Source organism: Carassius gibelio, chromosome A14 (genome assembly GCF_023724105.1).
Source record: "Carassius gibelio isolate Cgi1373 ecotype wild population from Czech Republic chromosome A14, carGib1.2-hapl.c, whole genome shotgun sequence".
In the NCBI taxonomy this organism is placed as follows: Eukaryota; Metazoa; Chordata; class Actinopteri; order Cypriniformes; family Cyprinidae; genus Carassius; species Carassius gibelio.
This window is the reverse complement of record NC_068384.1, coordinates 19,254,804-19,278,159: the sequence shown is the minus strand read 5'-3', so window position 1 is coordinate 19,278,159 and position 23,356 is coordinate 19,254,804. Positions and strand designations below refer to the sequence as shown.

At 39.5% G+C, this 23,356-nt stretch overlaps 1 protein-coding gene and 1 long non-coding RNA gene across 4 annotated transcripts; one reads left to right on the top strand and one right to left on the bottom strand.

Annotated features, from left to right (window-relative positions):
- Positions 1–4,727: 4,727 nt before the first annotated feature.
- LOC128027764 (uncharacterized) lies at positions 4,728–14,298 on the bottom strand. Its single transcript, XR_008186797.1, has 3 exons — positions 14,176–14,298; positions 10,997–11,203; positions 4,728–4,876 (listed from the first exon to the last, which is right to left on the bottom strand). It is a non-coding gene; the product is annotated as an uncharacterized LOC128027764 (long non-coding RNA).
- LOC128027762 (protocadherin alpha-C2) lies at positions 6,881–21,912 on the top strand. Of its 3 annotated transcripts, XM_052615618.1 has the most exons (3): positions 12,824–15,194; positions 17,947–17,982; positions 19,314–21,912. In XM_052615618.1, the coding sequence occupies exons 1-2, from the start codon at positions 12,834–12,836 to the stop codon at positions 17,956–17,958; spliced, it is 2,373 nt and encodes a 790-aa protein (XP_052471578.1). In that variant the 5' UTR covers positions 12,824–12,833; the 3' UTR covers positions 17,959–17,982; positions 19,314–21,912. The 3 variants fall into 3 exon arrangements, with proteins under 3 accessions (XP_052471580.1, XP_052471581.1, XP_052471578.1); XM_052615620.1 differs by lacking the exons at positions 12,824–15,194; positions 17,947–17,982 and adding an exon at positions 6,881–9,251; XM_052615621.1 differs by lacking the exons at positions 12,824–15,194; positions 17,947–17,982 and adding an exon at positions 9,855–12,222.
- The last annotated feature ends 1,444 nt before the right edge of the window (positions 21,913–23,356 follow it).

Below are 23,356 nucleotides of genomic sequence, written 5' to 3'. Positions count from 1 at the left end.
ACAGTAAATAAGACTCACATGACAAACAAGTGACATTCACACACAGAGCGCTTGCTGAAAGACTCGAAGCTGACGCCAGCTGTGCGGCACATGCTTTTATAGCTTCCTGGTCGCTTATTTCACCCCGCCTGTGACGTCACGCTCTTCCATTGGACTGATTACACACAATATTCAGAGTCGCTCACGCTGGGCGCATTCCCCAAAGCGCATTTGACGCAGCTCGAGTTCCGGAAGAGGAACTTGCCGCTGATTTGGGGCTGGATGTTAGTGGACTAGCACAACAAGGGTTAAAACTTGAATTTTCAATAACAACAAATACCTTGATGTTAATAAAATTACTGGCGAGCTATTTATTGTTGAGAAAATGGATAGGGAAAATATGTGTCCTATGAAAACCACGACAACGTGTTTTCTAAAATTAGACTTAATAACTAAAAGCCCATTGCGCATTTTCAACATTGAATTGGGCATCACAGATATTAACCATAATGCTCCTCATTTCCGACGAGATAAAATTGAATTAGATGTCTCATAGTCCGCAACACCTGGAGAAAGATTTTCTTTGCCCAATGATTTTGACCCGGACGTTGGTGCCAATACAGTCAAGATCTATAAATTAAGTGAAAGTGAACATTTTACTGCTGATATACATTCTGGTGGTGATGGTACAAAATATGTCGATTTGGTTCTCATGAAGGCTTTAGACAGGGAAGAGAAGGCTGTTCATAATCTGATACTCACTGCAATTGCGGCGTCCCTGCGTGCTCTGGCACTGCCGATATCATTGTGCGCGTCCAAGATACAAATGACAATGCCCCTCAGTTTGATCAAGCTTTTTATTCTCTGAATATGAGTGAAAATTCTCCAGCGGGCACTGTTGAAGGCCCAAACGCTGATCTTACATACTCATTTACACTTTACACTTCGGAGAAAACGCAAGAGATGTTCTCGTTGAATTCAAAAACTGGCGAAATTGCAATTAAGGGCACCATTGATTATGAAGATATGCAAATATTTGAGATGTTCGTTGAAGCTAAAGACAATGGTCAGGTTCCAAACTCCGGACAATGCAGAGTGACCGTGCATGTTAAGGATATGAACGATAACTATCCCGAGATAAAAATAAAATCTCTTCAGAACACAGTGGATGAAAATGTCCCAGTCGGCTCTGTTATAGCTCTAGTGGGTGTTAGTGACAGAGACACTGGGGATAACGGTAAGATAAATCTGACAATGAACAAGTCCTTACCGTTTCTTTTAAAGAAAACCTCTGACTACCTCTATGAGTTGTTGGTGTCAGAACCGTTAGATCGTGAAATTGTCCCAGAATATGAGATCACGTTGGTTGTGACGGATGAAGGAAGGCCTCCCTTATCTGATAACGAAACTATAAGTGTCCATTTGCTAGATGTCAACGACAATGTCCCTCAGTTCCCACAGACATTCTACACGATACCTGTTATGGAGAATAACGCGCCTGGAGCTTTACTGAGCTCTTTAACAGCTATAGATCCAGATCTCCATGAAAATCAGTATTTAGTCTATTTTATAATAGAGAAGGAAATAGTGAACACCTCCATGTCCATGCTTTTCTCTATTAATCCAGAGAACGGCAATCTTTACGTGCTTAAGACTCTGGTGTTCCTCCGCTCAGCAGTAACGTGACCGTTCACATTATTATCATGGATCAGAACGACAACACGCCGCTTATAGTGTCTCCATGGCAAGCGCATGGCTCGGTGGTGGAGGAAAAATCCCGAGATCCACCGATAAAGGAACTCTGATAGCCAAAGTCATCGCCATAGACTCTGATTCAGTGCACAACTCTCGAATCACGTACCAGTGTGGAAGATTTTTATTGGTCAATATGTAAACTAATCAGGCATAATCAATGTGAATCCAGCAATTTATGTATCAAGTTATTCTACTGTTATAATCATGCATTTGACAGTTTGTAGAGGCCTGCCTGAGAATGGAATGTTCAGAGAGTGCAGGGGTATAGTATATGGTGCATCTGCACACTCTATTTGGACATTAGACAAAATATATGATCAGACCTCGTTGGTGCAGACATTACCAAAATACAGCATATAGTAAAGTTGGACACCCTGTTTTGACATAAGACAAAATATATGATTAGGCCTCCTAGTTTCACTTAAAATAAATTCTACATCCTAAAAGCAAGCTGGAGACAGCCATTAAAGGTAAAAGAGTTAATAAACAGAGCCATATGTATGAAATGTATTGAACATGGGCACGCCTTCAGAAGCACTGTATAAAATAAAGAACCGACACAGAATCGACAGACTGTTCTGCAGAGCTTTCTCGGTTTTATTTTCTCTTGAAAATAAAATCTTTCTTATGGAAACAAAACCATGAGATAGTGTGATTCCTCAGATCCATGGAAGACGAAAATACACTACACCAGTTTCTCCACAACACTGACGCCACATTATTCAGCTTGGATCAATATAACAGAGAGATCCGGACCATGAGAATGTTTAGTTACAGAGACTCGTGCCACCAGCAGCTGGTTGTGTTGTGAACCAAGGACAACGGAGAGCCCGCGCTCTCTGCTACAGTCACCGTCAAACTGTCCACGGTGGAGATCGCCCTTAAAACCTATGCTGACATGACTGAGGTGCCTTTGGGATATGACATCTTCTCTGATTTAAACATGTATCTGGTAATCGGCCTGGGCTCTGTTTCATTTCTTCTACTCATCACTCTATTGGTCACCATCGTGCTGAAGTGTCAGAAAACGAAGCCCAGCAAAGCGGCTCCTCCGTGCAGGAACAGTGTGATCAGCAGCGAGAGGAACTCGACCATCGCGGATTCCACTCTGGTCTCCAACGATGCCTACTGGTACAGTTTATTTCTAGCAGAGACGAGGAAAGGAAAGCTGGTGGTCAGACAGCCTGTGCCAAAGGGAGTGAGATACATCGTGTCCAGTTTACCGAGGAGCACAGAACTGACCGAGACCAGCGACTCAGCTTCATGTACTCTACAGGTAAGATCACATTTTACAGTCTACATCAGGGGTGCCCAAAACTCGGTCCTGGAGGGCTGATGTCCTGCAGAGTTTAGCTCCAACTTGCCTCATCACACCTGACGGGAAGTTGCTAGCAGGCCTAGTAAGAGTTTGATTAGCTGGTTCAGGTGTGTTTGATTATAGGGATGGAGCTGAATTCTGCAGGACACTGGCCCTCCAGGACCGAGGTCGGGCACCCCTGGTCTACATTTTCACATGTATAATAACTTATGAAGCACCAATCTGACGTAAGAATATTTAATTAAAGGTACCATTATTCTTTAGGCTATATGCTAAAATAATAATAATTAAAAAATGTTTAATAATATACATTTTGAGTGTGAGTGCAAATTGTAACCTAACTTGCACAAATTTTAAGGCACCTCAATGTGTGTGCGCCAAGTGGCGCTGTAGTCTCACAAATAGTAGTACATCACTTCTTCCTTTCAACGTCATTATCACAGTTGTCCATTTTTCAATGAACCCTTGTTTTCTGCGTCTCTGGCTTAAGACGAAATATTTCGGTTTACGTCGAGGAAACTTTAAATCTTTTATCGCTTCACTAACAGTTCTTTTTGCATATCATTTTGGAGTCATGTCCAGTGCTTTGTTGCTACACGAACTGCTTTGTCCTTGCACCATAAGCATTTGATCAGACAATGGATTCTGATTTGAAAACCCGGTCATGGAGAAGGTATGTCTCGCTGTTATTACTTGTATCAGTATTTAATCAATCCGCCCTGGCTGTTACTCACTATTCTATTCCAGAGGAGATGGAAGTGGGATCTGTAGTGGCAAATTTAGCCACTGATTTGGGACTTGATGTACAGACTTTGGTTAAACGAAATGTCCGATTAGATGTTATTGCCAACAAGAAATACCTCGCAATAAACAAAGACAGGGGGGAGCTGTACATACTAGAGAAGATTGATCGTGAATATCTGTGTCCTCTTAAAACGACCATGACTTGCTTTCTGAAGCTGGAAGTTACTGTTGAGAATCCTGTGCGAATTTTTTACATAGAACTGGAAATCACAGACATAAACGATAATAATCCTCATTTCAGACGAGACACAATCAATTTAGATATCACTGAATCTACACCTGCGGGTGAGCGATTTTCTGTCAGTAATGCGGTGGATTCAGATGTTGGTTCCAACTCGGTTAAAACGTATTATCTGAGCCAGAAGGAGCACTTTGATATTGAAATTCAGTCTGGGAGGGACGGCTCCAAATTTGCTGATTTAATTTTAAAAAAGCCACTAGATCGTGAAACTCAAGCAGTTCATAATCTGATACTGACAGCAGTGGATGGCGGAGTCCCTCCGCGTTCCGGAACGGCCAGTATCGTCGTTCGTGTGTTGGATGCAAATGACAACGCCCCTAAATTTGATCAGGAGAGCTACACCTTCAGTTTAAATGAAAACTCACCCATAGGCAGCCTGGTTGTTAAATTAAATGCAACAGATCTAGATGAGGGTTCTAATGCCAACCTTGTGTATTCATTTAGTCTGTATACATCGGAGAAGACACAGAAAGCTTTCAGCTTAAATCCTGAAAGTGGTGAAATTAGAGTGAAGGAGATTGTTAATTATGAAGACTTTAAGATTTACAATATGGAGGTTATAGCATCAGATAAAGGAACTAATCCATTATCCGCTCAATGTAAATTATCCATTATAATTACCGACATGAATGACAATCACCCAGAAATTTCAATTAAATCATTTCAGAGTCCAGTTAAAGAGGATGTACCTGTTAATACAGTAATCGCAGTTGTTAGTGTGAGTGATAAAGACTCAGGAGAAAATGGACAGGTAGATGTTCATATTTCTGATGATTTACCTTTTGCGCTCAAAGAATCGTCTGATAATTATTATGAATTATTCGTTTCAGAACCGTTAGACCGTGAAAAGGTTCCTGAATATGACATCACTATTACCGTGACTGACAGGGGCAACCCGCCGTTATCTGATAATGAAACTATAACTTTAGAGCTACTGGACATTAACGACAATGTCCCTCAGTTCCCACAGACATTCTACACGATACCTGTTATGGAGAATAACGCGCCTGGAGCTTTACTGAGCTCTTTAACTGCTTTAGATCCAGATCTCCATGAAAATCAGTATCTAGTCTATTTTATAATAGAGAAGGAAATAGTGAACACCTCCATGTCCATGCTGTTCTCCATTAACCCAGAGAACGGCAATCTTTACGCGCTAAAGACGTTTGACTATGAGATAGAGAAGGAGTTCCTTTTCCACATCGAGGCCAGAGACTCTGGTGTTCCTCCGCTCAGCAGTAACGTGACCGTTCACATTATTATCATGGATCAGAACGACAACACGCCGCTTATAGTGTCTCCATGGCGCGCGCACGGCTCGGTGGTGGAGGAAAAGATCCCGAGATCCACCGATAAAGGAACTCTGATCGCCAAAGTCATCGCCATAGACTCTGATTCAGTGCACAACTCTCGAATCACGTACCAGTTTCTCCACAACACTGACGCCACGTTATTCAGCTTGGATCAATATAACGGAGAGATCCGGACCATGAGAATGTTCAGTTACAGAGACTCGCGCCACCAGCAGCTGGTTGTGATCGCCAAGGACAACGGAGAGCCCGCGCTCTCTGCTACAGTCACCGTCAAACTGTCCACGGTGGAGATCGCCCTTAAAACCTATGCTGACATGACTGAGGTGCCTTTGGGATATGACATCTTCTCCGATTTAAACCTGTATCTGGTGATCGGACTGGGCTCTGTTTCATTTCTTCTACTCATCACTCTATTGGTCACCATCGTGCTGAAGTGTCAGAAAACGAAGCCCAGCAAAGCGGCTCCTCCGTGCAGGAACAGTGTGATCAGCAGCGAGAGGAACTCGACCATCGCGGATTCCACTCTGGTCTCCAACGATGCCTACTGGTACAGTTTATTTCTAGCAGAGACGAGGAAAGGAAAGCTGGTGGTCAGACAGCCTGTGCCAAAGGGAGCGAGATACATCGTGTCCAGTTTACCTAGGAGCACAGGACTGACCGAGACCAGCGACTCAGCTGCATCTACTCTACAGGTAAACACTGTCACAACGTGAAAAATAAATAAAAAAGTTATATATATAATAGTAGTCATATATATTTTTTTTTCAGTGATGTAAAATGCCCATTTAGGTTCAACTTTGCACATGCGTATTTACTTTTATTTTGATAGGACTTGACAATTAATTTTCTGAAAATGTAGATAAGAAGATAATACATATTTTGCATAAGTTTTACGTAATGCAGTGTAGCTACTTATTTTCATAGATAATTCAGCTGCTTTCAAGCTACAAATGTTTCTTAATCAGGGGACTGTTACTGGTATTAATTACCTGTTGCGTAATGCATTTTTATTGGCACACTTTTGAAAATTACCTGACGTGCATTTGCTCTTGTTTGCATATAGTATATGAAAAGCTTCATTATATTTTTTTATATTTTTCCCTCCACTTTTTAGAATTTTTTTGATAAATACCTTATCCAACGTAACACTATTTTAAAATGCTTTTCTAATTATAGTCTTAAGGCTGCACTGCTCGCTCCTGTGCGCACAGAGTCGCTGTCCACCAAGAAAATACGTTTCTAGTCATTCTGCCATCTTCGCATCTTGATCTGTGGGCATTATTGCAGCCTTTCTTTCAAGCAGGACCATTCGCTCTTTCATATAATGGTCCAGTTGTATTTTCTTACATTGCACGAATTATTTTCTTGAACAATATCCACGTTTAGGAACTGTTTGGACCTGCTTTCTGTGTGCACTTTCAGGAAAATCAAAACAATGGAACCGAAAGCACTGCTATGGTTAAGGTACGTCTCGATCTTCGTATTCCTTGCTGCTGTATTTCAGACAGCAGCTGCTGTTACTCACTACACAATTCCCGAAGAAATGGACGAAGGGTCTGTGGTTGCAAATTTGGTGTCTGATTTGGGATTGGATTTGAATAGTCTTAGTAAACGCAAAATAAGGTTGGATGTCGTCGCTAATAAAAAATATCTTGACGTTAACAAAGATACTGGAGAGCTGTACATTTTAGAAAAGATTGACAGAGAATATCTGTGCACATCAAAATCAGCTACAACATGCGTTCTTAAAGTGGATGCCACATTAGAGAATCCTATTCGAATGTTTAATATTGAACTTGAGATAATGGACATAAATGATAATGCGCCACGTTTTCGTCGGGATACGATGCATTTAGATATATCAGAGGCAACGGCAATAGGGGAGAGGTTTTCCCTCACGAATGCTGTAGACCCTGATACAGGTTCAAATTCTGTAAAGACATACTATCTCAGTGAAAACGACCATTTTAGTATTGAGATTCAGACTGGACGAGACGGATCTAAGTTTGCTGACTTAATATTGAAAAAGTCATTAGACAGAGAAAAACAAGCTTTACATGATCTGATACTAACTGCTGTGGATGGCGGAGTCCCCGCGCGCTCTGGCACTGCTAGCATTATTGTGCGCGTTCTGGACACGAATGACAACGCCCCTCAATTCGGCAAAGAAAGTTACACTATAAATCTAACAGAAAACGCACCTATTGGTAGCCTTGTATTGAAATTAAACGCCACAGATACAGATGAAGGAGCTAATTCAGATCTATTTTACTCTTTTAGTCTATATACCTCAGAAAAAACTCAGCAGACATTCAGTCTGAATCCTGACAATGGAGAAATCAGAGTGAAAGAAATTATTAATTACGAGGATTTCAGGATCTACGATATGGAAATTATAGCAACAGACAAAGGGTCTAATAGTCTTTCTGGAAAGTGTAAAGTAAAGATTTTAGTCACAGATATAAATGACAATTATCCAGAAATTTCCATAAAATCATTCTCAAGTCCAGTTAAAGAGGATATACCTGTTAATACAGTAATCGCAGTTGTTAGTGTGAGTGATAAAGACTCAGGAGAAAATGGACAGGTAGATATTCATATTTCTGATGATTTACCTTTTGCGCTCAAAGAATCGTCTGATAATTATTATGAATTATTAGTTTCAGAACCGTTAGACCGTGAAAAGGTTCCAGAATATGACATCACTATTACCGTGACTGACAGGGGCAACCCGCCGTTATCTGATAATGAAACTATAACTTTAGAGCTACTGGACATTAACGACAATGTCCCTCAGTTCCCACAGACATTCTACACGATACCTGTTATGGAGAATAACGCGCCTGGAGCTTTACTGAGCTCTTTAACTGCTTTAGATCCAGATCTCCATGAAAATCAGTATCTAGTCTATTTCATAATAGAGAAGGAAATAGTGAACACCTCCATGTCCATGCTGTTCTCTATTAACCCAGAGAACGGCAATCTTTACGCGCTAAAGACGTTTGACTATGAGATAGAGAAGGAGTTCCTTTTCCACATCGAGGCCAGAGACTCTGGTGTTCCTCCGCTCAGCAGTAACGTGACCGTTCACATTATTATCATGGATCAGAACGACAACACGCCGCTTATAGTGTCTCCATGGCGCGCGCACGGCTCGGTGGTGGAGGAAAAGATCCCGAGATCCACCGATAAAGGAACTCTGATCGCCAAAGTCATCGCCATAGACTCTGATTCAGTGCACAACTCTCGAATCACGTACCAGTTTCTCCACAACACTGACGCCACATTATTCAGCTTGGATCAATATAACGGAGAGATCCGGACCATGAGGATGTTCAGTTACAGAGACTCGCGCCACCAGCAGCTGGTTGTGATCGCCAAGGACAACGGAGAGCCCGCGCTCTCTGCTACAGTCACCGTCAAACTGTCCACGGTGGAGACCGCCCTTAAAACCTATGCTGACATGACTGAGGTGCCTTTGGGATATGACATCTTCTCCGATTTAAACCTGTATCTGGTGATCGGACTGGGCTCTGTTTCATTTCTTCTACTCATCACTCTATTGGTCACCATCGTGCTGAAGTGTCAGAAAACGAAGCCCAGCAAAGCGGCTCCTCCGTGCAGGAACAGTGTGATCAGCAGCGAGAGGAACTCGACCATCGCGGATTCCACTCTGGTCTCCAACGATGCCTACTGGTACAGTTTATTTCTAGCAGAGACGAGGAAAGGAAAGCTGGTGGTCAGACAGCCTGTGCCAAAGGGAGCGAGATACATCGTGTCCAGTTTACCGAGGAGCACAGGACTGACCGAGACCAGCGACTCAGCTGCTTCTACTCTACAGGTAAGAGACGCATTCTTATGACCCTTAATTCAATTTTTGTATCCTTCTTTATTATTATTATTATTATTAGTAGTAGTAGTAGTAGTAGTAATATTAATAATAATATTAATAATATTATTAATAATAATATTTTAAATATTATTATTATTATTATTATTATTTTAGCGTATTTTGGGCATCTGTAATTTCCTTTAACCTTCGTTTGCTGTCTAATAAAAACAACAACAACAACAAAGGAGTTATCTTAAAATAAGCGTTTCTTTGCAGCTAAAAACACAATCATACAGGATATACAAACTTGGCACCACGTGTCGCTGTTCACCAACAAAAACTCATGTTAAGTGGTACATTTTTCAGCCACCATGACGTATGATCAGCAGGAGACGTGCGTTTCATTTCAGTCTCGAGGGAGGTGATCCTGTTGTAGTCAGTGCTGTGTGCAGAATACGATTCAAGTTTGTGTTCAGTTGAGTCTATGACCTGAATAATCAGCCGTTAATTTTTACGACGTCTCGTGATTTAATGGAATTGTAGCTGTCTGTTAAAACAACCAGTCACTATGAAGAGATTCGCTGCTGTGATCGCTGATAATAAGAGGTACGTGTTTCTCTTCCTTCTGTTCCCTGCAATCTTTGGCATTACGTCTGCCGTCACACATTACTCTATTCCTGAAGAAATGGTAGCTGGATCCGTTGTGGCTAATCTAGCCACAGATTTGGGGTTAGATTTAAACACTTTAACCAAACGACGAATACGATTGGATGTCATTAGTAACAGGAAATACTTGGACATAAACAAAGAAACCGGAGATCTTTATATAGCGCAGAAAATAGACCGAGAATATCTGTGCAACATCAAGACATCTTCCTGTTTTTTAAAGATGGATGTGACAGTCGATAACCCAGAGAGAATATTCAATATTGAGCTTGAAATACTGGATATCAATGACAATGCACCGCACTTCAGGAGGGATACAATGCACCTTGATATTTCTGAATCTACCCCAGTTGGCGAACGATTCTCTCTGAATAACGCTGTAGATCCAGACTTTGGCTCAAATTCAATCAAAACATACTATCTAACTGAAAGTGAGCATTTCGATATTGACATACAGTCTGGAAGGGACGGATCCAAATTTACCAATTTAGTCTTAAAAAAGCCACTAGACCGCGAGAAACAGGCAACGCATAATATGATTCTCACTGCTGTAGATGGAGGGGTCCCCGCTCATTCTGGAACTGCAAGCATTATTGTGCGCGTGTTAGATGTGAATGACAACGCCCCAAAATTTTACAAAGACAGTTATACCATTAACCTTACAGAAAACTCCCCGATTGGAAGTCTTGTTTTGAAATTAAACGCATCAGACTTAGACGAGGGTTCAAATTCAGATATAGTTTATGCATTCAGCCTGTATACCTCTGAAAAAACACAACAAACATTTAGTTTAAATCCTGAAAATGGTGAAATTAGAATCAAAGAAATAGTTAGCTATGAGGATTTTAAGATTTATGATATGGAGGTCATTGCTACTGATAAGGGGGCAAATCCCTTATCTGGACATTGTAAATTGACTATATTGATAAATGATATGAACGACAATCATCCTGAAATTTCTATAAAATCGTTCTCAAGTCCAGTTAAAGAGGATATACCTGTTAATACAGTAATCGCAGTTGTTAGTGTGAGTGATAAAGACTCAGGAGAAAATGGACAGGTAGATATTCATATTTCTGATGATTTACCTTTTGCGCTCAAAGAATCGTCTGATAATTATTATGAATTATTAGTTTCAGAACCGTTAGACCGTGAAAAGGTTCCAGAATATGACATCACTATTACCGTGACTGACAGGGGCAACCCGCCGTTATCTGATAATGAAACTATAACTTTAGAGCTACTGGACATTAACGACAATGTCCCTCAGTTCCCACAGACATTCTACACGATACCTGTTATGGAGAATAACGCGCCTGGAGCTTTACTGAGCTCTTTAACTGCTATAGATCCAGATCTCCATGAAAATCAGTATCTAGTCTATTTTATAATAGAGAAGGAAATAGTGAACACCTCCATGTCCATGCTGTTCTCTATTAACCCAGAGAACGGCAATCTTTACGCGCTAAAGACGTTTGACTATGAGATAGAGAAGGAGTTCCTTTTCCACATCGAGGCCAGAGACTCTGGTGTTCCTCCGCTCAGCAGTAACGTGACCGTTCACATTATTATCATGGATCAGAACGACAACACGCCGCTTATAGTGTCTCCATGGCGCGCGCACGGCTCGGTGGTGGAGGAAAAGATCCCGAGATCCACCGATAAAGGAACTCTGATCGCCAAAGTCATCGCCATAGACTCTGATTCAGTGCACAACTCTCGAATCACGTACCAGTTTCTCCACAACACTGACGCCACATTATTCAGCTTGGATCAATATAATGGAGAGATCCGGACCATGAGGATGTTCAGTTACAGAGACTCGCGCCACCAGCAGCTGGTTGTGATCGCCAAGGACAACGGAGAGCCCGCGCTCTCTGCTACAGTCACCGTCAAACTGTCCACGGTGGAGATCGCCCTTAAAACCTATGCTGACATGACTGAGGTGCCTTTGGGATATGACATCTTCTCCGATTTAAACCTGTATCTGGTGATCGGACTGGGCTCTGTTTCATTTCTTTTACTCATCACTCTATTGGTCACCATCGTGCTGAAGTGTCAGAAAACGAAGCCCAGCAAAGCGGCTCCTCCGTGCAGGAACAGTGTGATCAGCAGCGAGAGGAACTCGACCATCGCGGATTCCACTCTGGTCTCCAACGATGCCTACTGGTACAGTTTATTTCTAGCAGAGACGAGGAAAGGAAAGCTGGTGGTCAGACAGCCTGTGCCAAAGGGAGCGAGATACATCGTGTCCAGTTTACCGAGGAGCACAGGACTGACCGAGACCAGCGACTCAGCTGCTTCTACTCTACAGGTGAGACAATCCAAATCAATTATCATACAAAAATGTACATAACGTTTCACCCACAATTTCCTTTCAGATCGTAAGAGAAGAGGTGGCGCGTGCGACCTACCCTAAAAAAGAATACTCAGTTTTTCTCAGGTTGAGAAAATATGAGATTTTTTTCCTCTTATATTTTAATTACTTTCATTTCTTCTCAATTATCTTTTTTTATCATATATTTTTAAACAACTTATGTTTTTGTTCTTTCAACGTTTTTGATGCTCTTCATCTATTAGCACTCGCACATATTTCCATTGCATCGAGCATAAAAAAAAAAAAAACATAAATAGTAAAATAGAAGAAAACCTATTTCAAGCGAGACTTTTCTCTTCTTATTGTTTATGTTCAGACTAAACTCACTGAGCGTCGCTGTTCTCTAAGAAAATGATTTTGGTCACAATCACCATGACATATTTCCTATGGGAGCAAAGCGCACAAAGAAGGCGTCATGACAAGAGCTCCGCTGTTTGCCCCATTCGCTTCTCAACTAATTTCATAATCTCGAGGAACACAGATATCTCAAACATTGCAGGATGGAAGGATACGTGAAGTCACAGTTCTGGAGGTATGTAACAGTCCTCATGTTTATATTCGCTATTTTGGACACGGTGTCCTCTGTTACACATTATTCTATTCCAGAGGAAATGGAGGAAGGCTCTGTTGTTGCTAATCTGGCGTCAGATTTGGGACTGGATGAGAAAACACTGAGCAGACGAAACATGCGTCTCGACATTATATCTAACAAAAAATATCTGGATGTCAATAAAGAGACAGGAGAGCTCTATATATTAGAAAAGATGGATCGAGAATATCTTTGTTCATCTAAAACGGCGACAACATGTTTTATTAAAATGGAAGTGATACTGGAGAACCCTGTGCGCATATTTAACTTTGAAATTGAAATTGAAGACATAAATGATAATGCACCGCAGTTTCGGAGAGATAGCATCCACCTGGATATATCAGAATCTACAGCGGCCGGGGAGAGGTTCTCGCTTAGTAATGCAGTGGATCCTGATATTGGCTCGAATTCGATTAAAACGTATTATTTGAGTGAGAGCGAACATTTTGACATTGAAATCCTGACAGGAAGGGACGGTTCAAAATTTGCTGACTTAATTCTGAAAAAGCCTTTAGACAGAGAAAAACAAGCTTCACATAATCTGATACTAACTGCTGTGGATGGCGGAGTCCCCGCGCGCTCTGGCACTGCTAGCATTATTGTGCGCGTTCTGGACACGAATGACAACGCCCCTCAATTCGATAAAGACAGTTATAATATATATCTAACAGAAAACGCACCTATTGGTAGCCTTGTAATGAAATTAAACGCTACAGATAAAGATGAAGGATCTAATTCAGATATACATTATTCTTACAGTTTGTATACCTCAGAGAAAACACAGCAGACATTCAGTCTGAATCCTGACAATGGAGAAATCCGAATGAAAGAAATGATTAATTATGAGGATTTCAGGATCTACGACATGGAAATTATAGCAACAGATAAAGGAGTTAATAGTCTCTTTGGAAAATGCAAATTAAAAATTTTAATCACAGACATAAATGACAATCATCCCGAAATTTCCATAAAATCATTCTCAAGTCCAGTTAAAGAGGATATACCTGTTAATACAGTAATCGCAGTTGTTAGTGTGAGTGATAAAGACTCAGGTGAAAATGGACAGGTAGATATTCATATTTCTGATGATTTACCTTTTGCGCTCAAAGAATCGTCTGATAATTATTATGAATTATTAGTTTCAGAACCGTTAGACCGTGAAAAGGTTCCAGAATATGACATCACTATAACCGTGACTGACAGGGGCAACCCGCCGTTATCTGATAATGAAACTATAACTTTAGAGCTACTGGACATTAACGACAATGTCCCTCAGTTCCCACAGACATTCTACACGATACCTGTTATGGAGAATAACGCGCCTGGAGCTTTACTGAGCTCTTTAACTGCTTTAGATCCAGATCTCCATGAAAATCAGTATCTAGTCTATTTTATAATAGAGAAGGAAATAGTGAACACCTCCATGTCCATGCTGTTCTCTATTAACCCAGAGAACGGCAATCTTTACGCGCTAAAGACATTTGACTATGAGATAGAGAAGGAGTTCCTTTTCCACATCGAGGCCAGAGACTCTGGTGTTCCTCCGCTCAGCAGTAACGTGACCGTTCACATTATTATCATGGATCAGAACGACAACACGCCGCTTATAGTGTCTCCATGGCGCGCGCACGGCTCGGTGGTGGAGGAAAAGATCCCGAGATCCACCGATAAAGGAACTCTGATCGCCAAAGTCATCGCCATAGACTCTGATTCAGTGCACAACTCTCGAATCACGTACCAGTTTCTCCACAACACTGACGCCACATTATTCAGCTTGGATCAATATAACGGAGAGATCCGGACCATGAGGATGTTCAGTTACAGAGACTCGCGCCACCAGCAGCTGGTTGTGATCGCCAAGGACAACGGAGAGCCCGCGCTCTCTGCTACAGTCACCGTCAAACTGTCCACGGTGGAGATCGCCCTTAAAACCTATGCTGACATGACTGAGGTGCCTTTGGGATATGACATCTTCTCCGATTTAAACCTGTATCTGGTGATCGGACTGGGCTCTGTTTCATTTCTTTTACTCATCACTCTATTGGTCACCATCGTGCTGAAGTGTCAGAAAACGAAGCCCAGCAAAGCGGCTCCTCCGTGCAGGAACAGTGTGATCAGCAGCGAGAGGAACTCGACCATCGCGGATTCCACTCTGGTCTCCAACGATGCCTACTGGTACAGTTTATTTCTAGCAGAGACGAGGAAAGGAAAGCTGGTGGTCAGACAGCCTGTGCCAAAGGGAGCGAGATACATCGTGTCCAGTTTACCGAGGAGCACAGGACTGACCGAGACCAGCGACTCAGCTGCATCTACTCTACAGGTAGGCTTAAACCATCAACAGGTGAACTAATTCTTCAAAGAAGCCAGAAAACAGTATACCGTTTTTGACTTTTCAATCGTAAACTTCTGCGTTTCAAGTTCACATTCTCAGTACATTTTTCAGCTTTTCTGTGAACTTTCTTGTGAAGTTTTGCTGATGTTGAATTGGGAGTGTTTCAGTCATTCTTAGCACATCATCTATTGTACTTTTGGAGTTTGTATATATATACATATTTTCTCTTTGTAAAATTTCTTCTGCACTCAATCCAGTACTTTTCTTTTTATTTACAATCAATTAAAATTCATTGTTTCCTTGCCTTAAAGTTTCACATACACATATTTGTATATTCATATGCATATATTTATGCTTCTATCTGTTCAGACAAAATGACATAAGTAAACATTGCCTTCTTGAAAAAGGTTTTTTTTTTTTTCTGTTTATTCTGATTCTACACTTCTACAGCCCCATATATCTTACCTGTTGTACATACACTCATCTTCCTTCTAACTGAGCTGCTGCGTTGTCATAGACAAAGAGACTGTCTCTGTGTGTGTGCATATGAAATGTACATTTGTGCAAGTGTGTTGTGACATGTTGCTTCTCCCTCAGAGCTGGTTGACATACCTTTCTGACCTGCTATTGCCATTTCAGCTCTAGTTCTGATGTTTACAAATGTTGTGATCAATGTGTGCTTAAATCTCTTTATATTATATGTTCCAAGGTGGTTTTTTTTTTTTTTTTTTTTTTTTTGTTACACACACACACACACACACACAAAAGCAAACTACAGTGGATCCAAGAATATTTGGATCGTTAAATCACACATTAGAAATTGCTACTTCTCTGTAAAATGAATCATGCATCAGTCGTTTAACTAATAAAACCAACCAAGAGATTGTTTTGCTCATATTTTTAAGGAAACTTAAGCATTTTGGAGGCTTGAATTGAAAAACTGATTAAGATTTAAACAAATTAAAATAAAAATAAGGAAAGAAGGCTACCTATTTATTTTAAGAGTATTGGCTCAATTTTGCGGTTTTATTTTGGCAGTGATTGTTAGTTCCTAGCATGCTTTGCATTTGGCTGGACATGGAGAGTAAATATTGAAATTAAGTGCACTCTGTGCGTTTTTCAGTAAAGGGAAACATCCATTAATTAAACATTAATGTTTAATGTTCAGTTATGTTTAAACATCAGTTTTGTTACTATAATTGTTTTACAGTTTTTTTCGATTGCTAAACGACAGTGAGCACATCTGGAGCTACATGTGCAAAACTCTAACTACAGTCTGCACTACCAACAGTCACCTGAGCTAAACAGTTCACATCACCTGCAAAACTCATTCCAAGCAACACAACTCTTAACACATGGCTCAAAACAGGCTCAGTGCAGCCAAACACTACACACAACCCTCACTGAGATAACACACACTGTCACTCAGAACACACTGAGAGGAAAAACACTAGCATCAAACACCAATACAGAAAATACTCACTTTTCATCTGTACGGTTTGAACTATTTCAGTGACTTCATACAAAGTCATATTTTCTTCAAAGAAAAGAGTGACATTCCTTCACATGATTTATTTACATATCAATTCTTTAAGGTAAATTAAAATGAGCAGTTTGCTTCAATAGACTGCAGAAATTTACAGAATTACAGTAATTAGAAAAAAAGGTAGAAACTAAAAGTACATACTGTAATTCGAACAAATAATTTCCTGAAATTGCAATCAGCAATGTTTGAAATCTATTCTGTTTTGAATGTGTGGTTCACAGTTTCGACAGCAGTGTGTTAGCATTTGAACAAAGTGCTGTAAATCCACAGTGTTGTGCAGGTTGTGGTTAAAGTCGTGGGATAAGTGTGTAGAGTTTTGAAAACTGTGTTCAAGCAATGAAAAACAAACTAGAGTTTGGTCCACATGTACTGCTGCTGTGCAGACTGTAGTTAGAGTTTTGCACATGTGAGTCCAGTTGTGCCCACTGTCGTTTAGCAATCGAAAAAAACTGTAAGTGTATCGCTCATACCATTTTTGAGTTTTATTGCATAAATAAACAAAGTATTATTATTTGAAAGTTTTGTTTAAGTATCCAAAAAATTTTGGGTCCACTGTGTTTCTTTGCACTGGCATAAATCACTTGCTGTGACACTTCACAAGCAGCCTATAATTTTTTCTTTTCTTTTTTTTTATTTATTTTCCATAAATGTATTACATATGAATAAATAATGTTTTCTTTACAGAACATTCATATTTGAATTCAAGCACTTGCCATTTTTAAATGTTTTTTCTTTTTTTTTTTTTACTGTGGAATTTCTTTAACTTATGTTTTGTTAGTGAGTGTTACCTGAAGGACAGGTAAGTTATTTGAATGGCAAAATTAGAGAATTTAATTTTTCCTATTATTTTTTTGCAGTCTTTTTTCATCTCTTCTCTCATTCTTAGTGCTTTTGTAGTGAATTGCATTATGTAGTTTGTTTTCCTTCATCTGTTATGCTTTAACATTTCTCACATTGTATCTCAGGTTACCTGGAATCCCCAATAATTCAGACAAGGAGAGGACAACAAAACATTTTCTGGACTTGATTTTTTTAATTCACTTTTACACCATGCTTAGACTGATATAGATAAGTCAAAATTAATGTGGATTGAGTTTTTGTTGACAGAAAAGTGTTCACTGAAATTCATCAAAATTATTGTGCTAAAAGCTACATATTAAAATGTATGTTTCTGTTTTTGTTTCCGTTTTAAAGTACTCAAAATGAACGAGGTCCCTTCTTCCGCTGGAGGTATGCAGCCCTGACTTCACCATTCTCTCGATTTCTGGAGCACCTGATCCCAGGGCCCATTGACCTTTACTGAAATATATATGATTCTGTGTGTTTCTCTTTGTGGTTGGTAATTTTTGTCAGTGGTGTTTGCCTTGTCCTGTTGTAGGAGGAGCCAAGCTTACAATTTATACAAATGAAGTCAAATCAGTTTTCTTCAGTTTAGATGCAGATAAATGCTTCAACAGGTCAACATCATCACTCAGTTTGACATTTCACTTGGTCCTCTGAGCCTTTTAGATGCACAGGCTGCTAGATTGAAACTCTGCAGTATTTCTGAACAAAATGTGTGCATTTTTTCCCCCACTTGTGGAACTCAAAACTGAAACCCACAGTTTTTTTTTTCTTCACTACAAATAATGTTATGCAGCCTCACAAAACCCAACTTTTATAGACGCCTGTGACCAGCAGAAATGCTAATGATAACTCTGATTTTCCATGGTTTGATTGACAGTTGCTGGGGGTGAATATGTTGCTCATATGTTAATGCAAAAAAAGAAATTTCACCCAGAAGTAAAAAATTATAATTTACTCATCCTCATGTCTTTCCAAATTTGGATGATTTTTTTTGTTCTGTGGAAGAATTTTTACGCTCCTTTTTTTCTCTACTGTGAAAGTGACGAGGAATGGAGGATGTTCCCCAAAAAAATATTAAAAACCAACTGATTCTTGTCTTTAAATTTTCTTCACACCATTTGTTTTCATTCACTTTAATATTCTGAAAAAAAGCATCCAGGACATTTTTTTCTTTTTGTGTTCCACTGATGAAAAAGTCTGTTTTGAATTTACAGACGGTTTAGTAAAAGGCAGAATTGCGTTCCTTTAAACACTGATTAGAAAGAGTGTTTTTAGCAAATATGGCTCTAGTGCATGATGTGGGTTTTAATGATATATGTACTGATTGTTCATCTACTAAACTTATGAACTCCTCAGCCTGTTTTTTCGATGGTTTGTCTACTTGTGTGTTTGAATGGAGGGTGAATTGACTGGTGGATTCCAATTTCACATATTGGTTCTGTTGATTTTCTTTTCTTCACAAATGAATCAGAATGATGCAAAACAAATAACAACCACCCAGTTTTCAGCTCACTGCCCTTCCATCACCCCAACCACCCTCACCTGATATCTGAGCATGGTTTTCATTGATCAACCCACCCCTCTGTCACCTGTCAATCAAACCAAGGTTCCGCCTTCTGTTTTGCTTGAAGCCTTTACGTGACAGGCCTTGGTTGCATGAGATGTGTTCAGATTCTGGCCTATCCTTACGTCCAGTTTTTCTTTCTCGTTGACAGGCGTCCACCACCACCAGCAGCAGTTCCAGCTGAGGATCCTCCCAATCGTATTGCCGAAGGAACATCCACCTGTCTCCATCATATTCACCTGCACGATCCTACAGAGATTAAACCAACCCTGGGTGATGCCTACATCTTCATGTCAGCGTTCGGAGAGTTTGCCCTCACTTTGCTTAACAAGCCCATTGTTGATCTGACCAGAGGAATGATGAAGATCTTTTGCCTATGATACTAAGAGACACTCTTACACCTGACCGGTCAGGATTGGACTTGGACTGGAATGGTGAACACACACACACACACACACAAATTAATATCTTCAAACAGCACAGCTCATGTCTTTATTAAATAAACTTTTCTGCAAATCCAGTATGCTTATGTTTGCATGGTTAAATGAGTCAGCCATGTTGAGAGATAGAGTGCAGAGCTTTTGCTAGACTGAATTTGGACACTGAAAGCTTCTCTTTCCACGCAACAGATGTATAAAGCCTTTCTTACATGTTTTCTTGGATCTCAAAGACTTCCATCAGAATAATGCAAATGTTATCCAGTTTATTAAAAAGAGGCATATAGTCTTTGCTCTTCTCTGTAGTGTTGTATTATGTCTATGTTACTGTTTGTGTCTGTATTTTTGAGATTCAGTATGTAAAGTATCGTTAAATCGAAGCACTGATCTGACACAGAAAGAGTGGAGTATTATTGTAGTTCTGTGGTGACTGGTGACATTCGTGAATGCACAAATGCAGACACAGCACAGTAGTTACTAAGAGTTTAGGAGATTCATTAAGTAGCCACTTTCGGGTGCCCAAGATTTCTGTCTCGGATAAAAACCCAGTGACTTCTAGTAAAGACTGTTAAAGAGTGAGTTCCTTCTTTTTGTCCTATATAAAAACTCCACACTATTTCAGAGATAAGGACCATCAGACTTCACTAAATCTTTGAAATAGGGCCAAATGTAAAGAGTACTCAAGGTGGTGGATGACTTTTACTTGCTTGATTTTTACTTTAAAACAAGGAAAGATGAGAACTGCTAATGTTTTCTTATCAACTGCATAATTATCTGATATTATGAAATGTGTTTAATATGAATGGAAATGCTTTAAAAAAAAAGTTAAGCCAAGTGAAAAAAAAAAACTGAAATGAAGTAGCCAAATATATATTTTGTTTCTTCATTTTTTTCTCTGGTGTTGAAACTTTGTATTAATACTAATGCATTAATATAAACTTGCATATTGCTGCTTTTTTTGTTAAAATTTTGTATTTGCTGGCTGTATCAGTTGTGCAATATATGGACATCAATATTTCATTTCAGCGAACAATATGGTATTGTTGTTTTTCTAATAGTTTGCAGGCTTTCTGAAATGTAATTTATTCCTAGCTTCCTGAGTGTATGGCAGTTTTCCAAGGCAGGTCAAGATGTCAGGGTGTCATGGGATCAGTTCAATGACTGGAATTCACAGCATGTGTGTCTTGTCAAAGCAATGCACTATTAAAAAATGCATTTGGCCAATTCTCATTAGATTTTCTGTTGGAGAAACAAATGCTGGATGTTTACGTGTGGTATTTTAAACAGGAAATACTCATTTCAAGGCTCTAAACTAGCTGTCTCAGAGGATTGGCTAATGTTCAGACATGAGCAGTGTTGTAAAATAACATCATTTGAGACAATCAGAAAAAAAAAGAGATACATTGTAGTAGAGAGACAAAATATTAGGGTGTTTTCCTGTGATTGTCAGGTAGGTCGCTCGTCTTTCACTGGCTTAATTCATTTACCCAAGACCCTCATTTTGTGGTATAAAAATGGACTACCTATATACAGCAATGCCCTGTAGACCCATATATTTCTTGTTCATTTCCCCTTCTGTTTGTTAAAATTTAATCCAGTTTTGCAAATTTGTTTTTGTAATTCATTTTCTACCACCATTTGCGCTCTAAAGCAGACAAACTTCCTTCCTAAAGCTGAAAACATCCATGATCTGCCTCGGAGAAACTCACCAGACCCTCTTTGATCATGCTTATCTGCTGATACATTTGTACTGCATATTTACAATAGATAAACCTTTTTTTGAAAATAATGTGCTTTCTGTCATTCTCCGTGTAGAATTACCTAAGATGTGATGGGACAGTGCATTAGTAATATGTTTTTAGCTTTTAAATGACTTCTCAGTATGTGAGTAGCAATCTGTCTGTAGTCCAATTGAACACATGCACTGGAGTGAAAAACTAAAAAACATGTTGTTTGTACAATATACCAGTATGATTAACTTATAATCATGGAAGAAAAAAGACACCATGTTTATAATCATGACTTATCTTACATCTTATCATCAGTGATAGAATCCAAAGTGACCTATTGTGAAAACTTTGCATGTTTTTCATCTGTATGGGGTGGTAGGTGAGTGTCCTTTTGTTTGAGTGGGTAAAGATGAGGTCATCACTGCAGATGATGTAATGCATTGAAGATAGTCAGACAGATCTTTCATTCCAGCCTTTTCATTTAGATGTAACCACACTTGGATTATCATCACAAACTCTTTTTTTTTCCCTGTTAATTCTGACAAATGATAATATAAATAAAATAGAAATAAGAAAGCATTAACTACTGTCTCGGCTTATTGCCTGTGTCTGATTCTGTGATGTGGGTCAGAACAAACAGAAAAAATTAAAATAAAACAACTCTCTCTTTGCTTCTCTTTTCCTCCTGACACAGATTCCTCTCTGCTTGCCTTACAGCACACGCACACACAGAGAGAGTGCAGCACCATTAAAAACTGATGCAGCACACACACAGTTTTCATTTGTCGTACACATTTATCCTCAGCATTTTATCATGATGGTCCACACACACACAAAGTTAGCTGTTGCCAGGCCTTCTCTAAACCACAATTCAGCTAACTGTGTCACCATCAAAACAGCCATGCTTTCTTAAAAAAACTGCAGAGAAAAAGGCCTAGTCTGAGGAATCCAGCTAACTGCTTGTTTCTAGGCAACAAGAGCCTGTCTCTATATCGACCGAGTAAAAGATAGATGTCAGAACGTGGGTTAAAGAGGATAAAATCATTATATATATATATATATATATATATATATATATATATATATATATATATATATATATATATATATATATATATATATATATATAAAAATAATTAATAATAAAAAATACAATGTTGTTACTGAGTTTTCATTCGTGAGTGATTAATTTATTTGGTCTTCCTTATGATCTTCCCAAACCCCTTCCATTCGCCCTTTCCTCAGGAGACCGCGATGTTGAGCACCACAGACAGCGACCCGCCTTTCCAAGGGTCCGTTGCCACGGTAACGGACTGCGGGCAGGGAGGGGGTGCATGATGCTGCAGCCTGCAGCCTGTAATTTGATGCACAGAAGTGAGGCTCAGCTCCTCAGATCCAGGGATCTCGTATAGCTGTGCAGACAAACACACTGTATAATGCAGAAATGTATAATACTTTATGACTGTCTTTTTATGATAGGAGAAATTGTGATGAACATGTGTGATTGATATGTATATTTGATCTCCATTACACAGAGTATGCCCATTACAAAGAGCATGTGATGTGAATCACTTCACTCTGCCCTCTGGTGTCTTTTGTCTGATATGTGGTTTGGGTTTCACAGACCAGTGCAGATATGGGAAAGCTCATACGTAAGCAGCTGAGGTGGGAGGGGGCACAGAACCAAAGAGGCGGGTGGGGCCGAGCTTGTCACGTGATCTGTGTAACTGATCCACAAGGTGTCACTGCTCACCATGCAGTTAGACACTAAAACACTGAATACTTACAAATTCAAGCTCATTTATTATTTTAAAGCATGATAAATCATGATTTAAATGCGGATTTCAATAAAGGAAAAAATTAAAAGTTTTTTTTTTTTATCTAATGAGATGTTTCGTTCTATTTTAGTATTTGGTGTTGTGATGCCTCAATTTTAGAATTGTAAACTTTATAATATTATTTGAAAATAATAATAATAATAATAATAATAACAAATAAAAATAATAATAATAATAATAATCATAATA

What these genes read in the sequence shown, in the direction of transcription:
- LOC128027762 (XM_052615618.1), top strand. Translation starts at nt 12,834, where the DNA reads ATGTTTATATTCGCTATTTTGGACACGGTGTCCTCTGTTACACATTAT.